Source organism: Vitis vinifera, chromosome 3 (assembly GCF_030704535.1).
Source record: "Vitis vinifera cultivar Pinot Noir 40024 chromosome 3, ASM3070453v1".
Classification (NCBI taxonomy): Eukaryota; Viridiplantae; Streptophyta; class Magnoliopsida; order Vitales; family Vitaceae; genus Vitis; species Vitis vinifera.
In genome coordinates this window covers 15,298,824-15,308,468 of record NC_081807.1, presented here as the reverse complement: position 1 = coordinate 15,308,468, position 9,645 = coordinate 15,298,824, and the positions used below count along the sequence as shown (strand labels likewise).

Genomic DNA, 9,645 nt, shown 5'->3' with positions numbered 1-9,645 from the left:
TTAATGATGGAATTTTTGTTAACATAGTATGCCTAAATAGGGCAACATTCTAACGTTCTGATAAGGAATGAAGGCCTTAATGAAATGAACAACGAAAAGAAATAATTAGCTACTCTGTTAAGATATTATAACAGTGAACATGTACCGGTCGACCGGTTAAATAAGACCGGTTGATACATTTTCTCAACCGGTAGACACTGCCAAATTTTGTAAGCAGCACCAAAATGCATCCAGTGAATTTGTAGGTCAACCACTTTCTTCCACATTATAATAGCTTAGAGCAAGGGAAGAGAATAGATTCGGTTTATGAGGAACCAAACAATTGTAGCGATTGTTTTTTTATGCTCATCAAGACCAACAACACCATCCCCTACCACAAAAAAGTTGGACAATCTGAAATATTGTTCTTGCACAAGGACCTCCAAAAGCACTACAACCTTAGCCTCAACAGCAGAACCATGTCTAGGAAGTTGAATTTAACTATTACTTCACTTGGTTGTCTAAGGTCAATTTAAATTATGGTGCGTTTCTGTATAGATGTCAGACGTCGATCATTGTCTAACGCCATCTTTTTAGGGTATTGGTGTCGCATTTGCATTTTCACAAGTTATTTCCTCACCATAATGATTTTTAAGTGATATTTAATGATTTTAAAAAGTTTTGCTTATGATTGTGTATAGCAGACAAGTATCAATTTTGCAACATATGACCTTTTAAATTGAAAATCATGGGGAAATTATCACGTGTGCAGTCTACACCAGTTCTATAATTTCTCAAATTCTCAATTTTTAACCAAAAATGAGAATAGATGACGTTGTCGAATTCGGTTTATCTTCAAGTATGCAATCAATTGATACAAAAGTGATACGATAATTTGTTAAAGTATTATTGGGGCACTTTTTTACGTTATTTATGTAATGTAGATGATGCAATCGGTGAAGGAGAAAACAATCAAGCGGGAGTTTGAAATGAAGGAGGAGGACGTCGTCAATGACGATGCATTTATCGGTGGCACTTACCACCTGGGTAGAAACGGTTTGAAAGAGAAGGTGTTGAAGGGTATTTCAGATGAAGAAGTCTACAAATTGCAATTCGATTGCATAGATGAGGCTAAAACATTTTACAACATGTTAGCAAAAGTAGCCGGATTTAGTATTCGAAAAGATGATTTGAAGCGAGACAAGAATGGAGATATAATATCTCGAAAGTGGGTGTGTTCTAGAGAAGGACAGTGAGCGACAAAGTTTATTGAAAATGACAAGCGACAGCGTGAGCCACGATCATTGAGTGGAGTTGGATGTGAAGCTGCATTTCATGTAGGCTTGAATAGGAAAGATCGAAAGTGGATTGTAAAGGAATTTATAGGAGATCATAGTCATAATTTGGTCGATGCTATCAACACACAATTCCTTCGGTCTCATCGAACAATAAGTAGTCCAGATAAGGCACAAGTTGATGTTTTGCGTAAAGTAGGTGTTACAACCACACAAATTATGGACTATATGGTCAAACAATCAGGGGGACATGAGCACGTCGGTTTCACACAAAAAGATATATACAATCACGTTGATGCAATGCGTAGAAGTGAAATTAAAGACGGTGATGCAGAAGCGGCATTGGCTTATTTGTGTGGAAAGGCAGAAATGGATTCTTCATTTTTTTATAAATTCAACATTGATGAAGAAAGTCAACTAGCAAATTTGTTTTAGGCTGATTCAACTGCTCGAATGGATTATGTGTGTTTTAGAGATGTCCTAGCATTTGACACAACTTATAGGACAAATGCCTATAAAAAGCCTCTAGTAGTGTTGGTCGGTGTTAATCATCACCACCAAACTGTTGTATTTTGTTGTGCGTTATTGATAGATGAAAGTGTTTGGACATATGAATGGGTGTTGGAGACATTTCTTGATGCAATGATGAATAAGAAACCCATATCTGTTGTAACCGATGGGGATAAAGCTATGCGTAAGGCAATTAAAAAAGTATTACCCGATACGTGTCATCGATTGTGTTCATGGCATTTGCAACTAAATGCATTCACGAATGTGCATATTAAGGACTTCTCAAGCATATTTGCAAGGTGCATGTTCATGCGTGGAAATGAAGAAGAATTTGAAAAGGTTTGGCATGAAATGGTTGCAAATTTGGGACTTAATGAGAATCGTTGGGTGACCGAGATATATGGGAAACGTAAAAGATGGGCAGAGGCGTATTTACATGGAAATTTCTTTGGAGGGATGAGAACCACACAAAGGTGTGAGAGTATGAATGCATATCTAAATAGATTCTTAAAAATTCGCTTGCGATTGTATGAGTTTGTACAACAATTTGATAGAGCCATACTGAGAATACGGCAAAACGAGGCAAAGGCAAAGTTCGAGTCGAACAATTCTTCACCCGTGCTTTCAACCAAACTATCCATACTTGAAAATCATGTTGCGACAGTATACATGAAAGAATCTTTCCTTAAATTTTGTGAGGAGATGAAAAATGCAGAGTTATTCTTTGTGTTAGGTCTTGTAAGTGATCATTCAATGCAGGCATACACATTATCTAAGTTTAGACACCCGAACTTAAATTGGGAAGTACAATTTTGCCCGGATATTGTAACATTAAAATGCTCATGCATGATGTTTGAGTCAATTGGCATCCCATGTTGCCACATGGTGGTTGTTATGAAGGTGGAGCATTTGGAAGAGATTCCTCAGTCATGTATTATGAAGAGGTGGACAAAGTTAGCAAAGGTGTATACAAGATCAGTACCAGTGAATGAGACGGATAACGACATGGATCGGTTTGTACGATATGGTTCATTGAGTTCGATGTGCAACAAGCTCTCCTACTTTACGTCAGATACGTCATCTTCATTTATAGAGGCCAAAAATGAAATACAAAATTTGACGGCGAGAATGGAGGAACTCTATAACTATAATTTGAAAGGGAAGAAAATAGCAGCAGATGGAGCGACAGGTACTAACCAAGTTCGTGATCCAAATATTGTGAAGACTAAAGGAAATCCAGGCAAAGTGGCAATGAATGTTCAAAAGGGAAGACGATGTAGTCGTTGTAAAAGAGTGGGTCACACAATTTGAAAGTGTCCAGAAGCTACAATCCCTCAAAATGCTCAGCTGGGTTATATGGTATGTCATATTCAATAAAAAATTACCCCTAAGATTAATTTTTGTAGTTGTACTTACATAAATAACTAACATAATTGTTTTGATGGCATTATGAGTACGTAGGAGGAAACTAATTTGTCTTCCCAATGTGACATTCAAATGGAAATGATGCCTTCAACAAATTCATCAGTTGACATTTTTGCAACCGTACATGTATGTACAATAGGCTTGTTATATAATTTCCAAACATTGATAACATCTAATTCAATAATAATTGACAACACTTAATTATTGAAAAATGCAGGGAATGTTAGGGGAGCATTTGTCGAATGACCGATCTGACATGTACATAGATTGTGGTGAACTTAATAATGTAAGTTTAGGAATAAAGAAACACTTTTGACATGAATTTGAGCTATGCATTATTTAATGATTAGGTTTAATTAATTGGAATGGAATTGGACAGCTGAAAAAAACAATGGAATGTGCATGTGTAGATAGCAGGATTTCAGCAACATGAACAAAATATGACAACACCATGTCAAGGTGGGGATCCAAACAAATATCCAAATGAAAAGGATATGCAACCTTTTTTTTATTCCTTAATAGAGTAAGGGATGGTAGGTATTAAATCAGTATTTATATTAGTTGACGTTGTCACTTCCACTAATGTGTACTTTTAACTTAACTATTTAATGAAAAGTTTGAATTTTGATCAAGAGTCAAGTTGATTAATAGAATGCAATATCCTCTACATTTATAATTTAATTGATAACAAGCGATAAAATGATTGGTAAATGGAGAAACCGATTCATTTATATCATGTCGAAAAAAACGGTTAATTATGCAGATTTAATTAAATTCAATTGTGGTTAAAGTTTGACAATTAGGTGGTTATGAGTTAACTATAGGAAAGTAATCAATATGATGTAATTCATATGAAATAGGTAAAGTTAGTGATTTTACTCAAAATGGGTAAATCGTAGTTAGGTAATTTGTAATGGCAGTTTCCATCAATTTCAAACCTTTTAATTGAACTTAATGGTACTTTGTCGAATGTTTACGTAGTGAAAAGTTATTGATACAACTCATACCCTTTTTGTGGACGGTAGTCGTACTCGTAAATTGCACAATAGCATTGCAGGAGGCAATCGACTGAGATTTGGCCTCAACCGGTTGAGGAATTTTTCACTAGTGGCTACCGGTTGAGGATTTTTTCACTAGTGGCTACCGGTTGAGGAATTTTCTCAACCGGTTGAGAAAATTCCTCAACTGGTAGACACTGGTTAAAAAAATCCTCAACCGGTTGAGAAAATTCCTCAACCGGTAGCCACTGGTGAAAAAATCCTCAACCGGTTGATACAGGTGGTCGACCGGTTTCCACTGGTTAAAAATACCCTCAACCGGTTGAGCAAATTCCTTAACTAATTGATACCCATCTTCACCCGGTTGCCACTAGTTAAAAAACCATCAACCGGTTGAGGAATTTTCTCAACCGGTTTGCTATATCTGTCAACCGGTTCCCACTGGTCAAATCATTCGTCACCCGATTGACACAATTTCTTCATTGATCAACCGCTTTCCACAACTCAAAAAAGTGCTCACTCCCTTTAGAAAAATCTTCAATCACTCAATTGAATGCCGACACCAGGTGATTCTGCATCCAAAATTGTTTGAGGTGGTTGAGACAAATCCTCAACGAGTTCACACTGCATCCATAGGGTCATTATCCATATGAGGAATGTTCTCAACCGGTTGGCATAATGCGTATGCCTATGAAAAGTGGACTTAGCTAAATCGTTGGACTGGTTCTTACCGGCTGAACGCCATTCGTCAACCGGTCTACTAATGTACTAACTATATATTTTTAGCATAGATAAATAAATATTTACAAATCTGATTAGGTTAAAGATCGTACAAAATCACACATGTCGAACATGAATGATACCAATATATTACAATTTCATTTTGCCTACCATATTGAAAGAAGAGTATTTGGATATTCAAATAAAATGGACTTAATCATTAATAATGTATGGTCATCGAATCTCACAATTTCCCAATAAACATGACGATATGTGGAGATGGAAATAATAAATATTAGAAAAATAACAAATATCATAATAATAATTTTTTCATTGCTCGTGTCGACATCTTTGTACAAACAATAGCCACAATGGTTTGTTTTTCTCTATTTCCCTCGTGTAAAACTAAATCACATGCTATTTCTCGACGTATTTTAACAGAATTACAAAAGTCGGAGCTCGTCATCGAATCACCATTTTTGAATCTCTGCATATGTCTAATGACATGCACTCCACAATCCCACCTAAGAAAGAGAAAAGAAAAGCAAAACAACTTATTGAATGGTTGTCTAATTATACCTCAGAAAAAGAATATTAATGTGAGTTATGTATTCATACTAACCCATTATCTTGGGTCGGAATTGAAGGAGCCCAATCAATGGAGAATTGGAAGACATCTTTCCCTATGTCATACAGTTTGAAGAACGTTTGACAAAATTCAACCTAATTTATTTTGAAAGTGGTTAATAAATATAGAAGAGAAAAAAAAAACCAAATAAAAAGGAAAACAAAAAGCAGAAAGCATACCACTATTTTGACACTCTTAAACCGGAACTCATCTCGACTCTTCGATCGTAATGAATCCAAAATTTGGATATCAAAGTGTTTGAAGTCAATGACGCATAAATACCAATGACCAGGGCAATCGTCATGCATTGGAATAAATAGCTGTAAAGGTAGGAAAACAATATATATGAGTTGGCCCACAAAAAATATAGTATATTATAGGTGAAAACGATATCTACTCTAAATTTCATATATGCAATTAAACATTACAAATAATTACTAACCTTCTCGCAATCATCCAATTCGCTAATGTACTTACTCACGATGGATGTTTTTCTATCGAAAAAAGGATGAGGACTCCCGCACAAAATCATTTGCTAATAAGAAAACATAATACGAACATTAGTATATTGTACTTAATATGTAAGTAAACAACAAGAGAAATATGAGCTTACTAAAAATGTCGTGGGAAGATAGAATCTTATACTTCGTATGCATATGAATTGTCTTTCAAAATAATTTAGCTTTGAGGCTTCTAGATTTATTACCTGTTGTTGAACAATAACTTCAATAAATTTATTTAACTAATATAGCACGCATTTGATATAAATGAAGTAGGTACTGACAACATCCATCAAATTTTGTCTAGGACGTAAGCACTCAAAATCTCCACGAACTCCATGTTCATGACCAAAGTCAACAAGAAGCTCACTAAAATAATAATATGTTAAAACAAACTTGACTAAATTGGAAGCATATGAAGGCTAAAATTGTAACAACACATCTATGAATGTTCTAGACACGACAAACCTTTTTGACAATGCTTTATTGAAAACATAATCAGCGACAAGAGATTGAAGTACATTGAATGATTGAGTATCCAGCACGTCTTCACGAATGGACATGGGGATTGACTAAATCGAAAACAAGACATAATTATTAACTATATATGTTAAGTATCAAAAATAAGAACAATGATATTAAACTATTTGTATTATACCTCTGATGCTTCACATTTTACCATCTTCCTTAAATTGTGTACAAATGGGGAGACCTTGAATTTACTTGGTTTCCTCTCCCTTGATGTACGTGTTTTCATGACATGATTAGGATAACCACATAGTGCTTGTAATGGTTCCTAATATGGAAAATGCCATTAATATACATCTATTTACTATGTAATGGTTAAGTAGTTGTAAAGAAAATAATTTTTTCTTTTATATGATACATACCTTTCCATAATCTCTTCTACTCCTTTTGATTGGAAGTGGTAAAATATTTTGATTTTCGTCTGGAATGATATGCACTTCAATTGATGTAGCACATGCATCTTCATTCTTTTCATTCAAGTCCTCGGTGCATAACTTCTCATTTGACAAAGTGTGAAGATAATGTTCATTCACATTCATATTGTTCGTATCTTCCAAACTTCTCTCGCATGAGAGAATGTCATTCTTCGTTCCTTCCTCGTGCATTCTCAAAGGTTTTCCGCTTGACCTAAGGAAGAGACCTTTCACTGTAGTATAATTCTCCTCAAATTTAGCCAAAATTTGATCACAACTACTACTACTTGCACCATAAGCCATATCAATTAGATGTGTCTTTAATTGTTGAAAGGTTTTATCCATCTCCATTAAGTTCCCACCATCAACCTAGTGATATATACGAACGTGATTAATAACATCATAATACAAAGGTTCAATGCTAATATAGATAGTCACGATGAATATTGTAAAACTTACTCATTTAATAACATCTTTGTTTAGATTGATTACAAATTTCTCATCGTCCTCATTCTCACTCGCCATTATCGTTGCATTTCCATCAACGCAATCCCTTATCTCATTTTCTATCACCCATATTTTGAGCTACAATATATTCATCAAAATATAATACATATCAGATTTTAAATCACTAAAAACTTAAATCAATAGTAAACGACTTTCGAAACTATAACTTACATTCTCATTTGCATATCCACCAAGTTTTTTCAATCTTCGTTTCCTGTCCAATACTTCATCATCTCCCCAAGCAGTAATCCGAGGAGAAGGTCGAGTATATAGCGGTAGAAATTTCTCTTCAAACGATATATGCTCGTGGTAGAATAACTACGAGTATATTTGACATAGATATATAGTTAGTTCATAAATTATATTAAAACAAAATCGTATTTCACTATGATGTAAATTAATTACAAGGACATTACCATTAAAAACAATAAGCAACCGCAAACCCCACTTTGTTGTTTCTTCTTAACCTCTTCAATCCCGTGCACAAGATAGGACAACACAAATTCTGCCCAATTCATCTTCTTTATTGAATCGATGTCTTCCATAAGATGTAAGAAAGAACGATTCACAAAAAGCTTCATTGTTGGGCACAATAATGCACCCAACACAAATAATACAAAACGAACTTTAAAATCGTTTCCACCCTTTTTATCCTCCCTAATTTGATTTTCTAACATCACTAATGGCAATCGCCCTTTTTTATCACAATATTTTTTACATAAATCATTCTTATGGCTAACATCTTTGTTCATGCCAATCTTGAACCCTCTTGCCCTCAATCCCTCAATAAATTCAACATCAATGGGGGATAATTTGATACAAGTATTATACAACTTTAAGATATAAGTGTTCGGATTAAAACTATTTATCAACCAAAGACATAACCCATGATCAATTTTCCTACATCGAAGTTGCAAGAGACTACCAAATCCTATTTCTTCTATGGCTGCCTTTTGCTTTGGTTCTAATTTTTCAATCACTCTAATCACTCGCTCGGGGGAGCATCGAATTTGAAGATATAACTGAAAAGATACACAAACATCAAACATGTTTACATTAATATAATTTCCAAAAAATACATAAGTAAAGAAATTAAATATTCATTACAAAAAAAAATTACCTTTCGAACCACACCCTTTTGAAGTGAATATTGTTTTGAACTTTCTTTGGACTTTGCCATGAAATTTTCTTTTTCTACTTTTGAAAGTGCATTCCACTTCTTGCCCAATTTTTTCCTCAACTACATTAATTGGTCACATAATTTAAATTCTAATTTTAAAATGTAATTATATTAGACATAGCAATATTACTCCTTACATCATCATTTATCTTCACTCCTTTATCCTTCTCTTTCATCATGGCTAATTGATCGTTACTACAAAACAATTTCAAACAAATTTAACTATAACAACCACAAAAATTACATTTAAAAACATATTATTTTACATATTTCTATTTTCCCTTACTAGTAATGTATCCAAGCACCGATAGGCCTCTTTGGATTTCTAACAACTTCAAGACCATCGCGTTCGCTCCTAAAAATTAAATCAAATCATCTAAGTCAATTTTTATAATATGATTTCGGATATAATAAATCAAACATACTTTCACCACCACATTATCTCAACATAAGTTTTTTTTCACATTTCAATAAATTTTATATTTATATCTTCCTACAATCAATAATATGCCAATTAAAATACAAATACCATTACAACTACCACATCCTCCCTAAATCTCTTTACATTTAAAATGATAACAAAATTAACATATAAATTTTTTTCAATGGTCAATAATGGATCTAACCACACTCTTTTTCTATAATGTAATCAATCCATAAATCTAACAAAAAACATGAAATATAATGGATACAATATTGTAAAACACATAATTACTACTCACATTTTTTTCCCTTTATATAGAACTCGCCAAATAATTAGGATACAAGCGCCTTTTGAGTAACAAACAATTGTGTCCTTCTCAGCTTTCTTTTCCTTAGTACTACACGTCATCTTCTTCTTCTTCCAGCTACGTCTTCAATTCGGGTTTTTAAACCATTAAATTTAGAACCTGAAAACACCCCCTTACACCTCTTAAACAAAATATAAAATATGAAGAAAATACAAGGGTTATGAAGATTCC

General features: G+C 33.9%; 3 protein-coding genes across 3 annotated transcripts; 2 read left to right on the top strand and 1 right to left on the bottom strand.

Moving 5' to 3' along the window:
* Window positions 1-808: 808 nt before the first annotated feature.
* On the top strand, window positions 809-1,235 carry LOC104878901 (protein FAR1-RELATED SEQUENCE 12-like). Its single transcript, XM_010649815.1, has 2 exons — window positions 809-838; window positions 924-1,235. Exons 1-2 carry the CDS (start codon window positions 809-811, stop codon window positions 1,233-1,235), a joined length of 342 nt encoding a protein of 113 aa, XP_010648117.1.
* A 492-nt stretch (window positions 1,236-1,727) lies between these two features.
* Window positions 1,728-3,095, top strand: LOC104878902 (protein FAR1-RELATED SEQUENCE 5-like). Its single transcript, XM_059735610.1, has 2 exons — window positions 1,728-2,522; window positions 2,685-3,095. Exons 1-2 carry the CDS (start codon window positions 1,728-1,730, stop codon window positions 3,093-3,095), a joined length of 1,206 nt encoding a protein of 401 aa, XP_059591593.1.
* Window positions 3,096-6,216: 3,121 nt separating this feature from the next.
* LOC104878894 (serine/threonine-protein phosphatase 7 long form homolog) lies at window positions 6,217-8,563 on the bottom strand. The gene is made up of 4 exons (XM_059735738.1): window positions 7,920-8,563; window positions 7,675-7,821; window positions 7,456-7,581; window positions 6,217-7,365 (listed from the first exon to the last, which is right to left on the bottom strand). Exons 1-3 carry the CDS (start codon window positions 8,550-8,552, stop codon window positions 7,456-7,458), a joined length of 906 nt encoding a protein of 301 aa, XP_059591721.1. The 5' UTR covers window positions 8,553-8,563; the 3' UTR covers window positions 6,217-7,365.
* Between the last annotated feature and the right edge of the window lie 1,082 nt (window positions 8,564-9,645).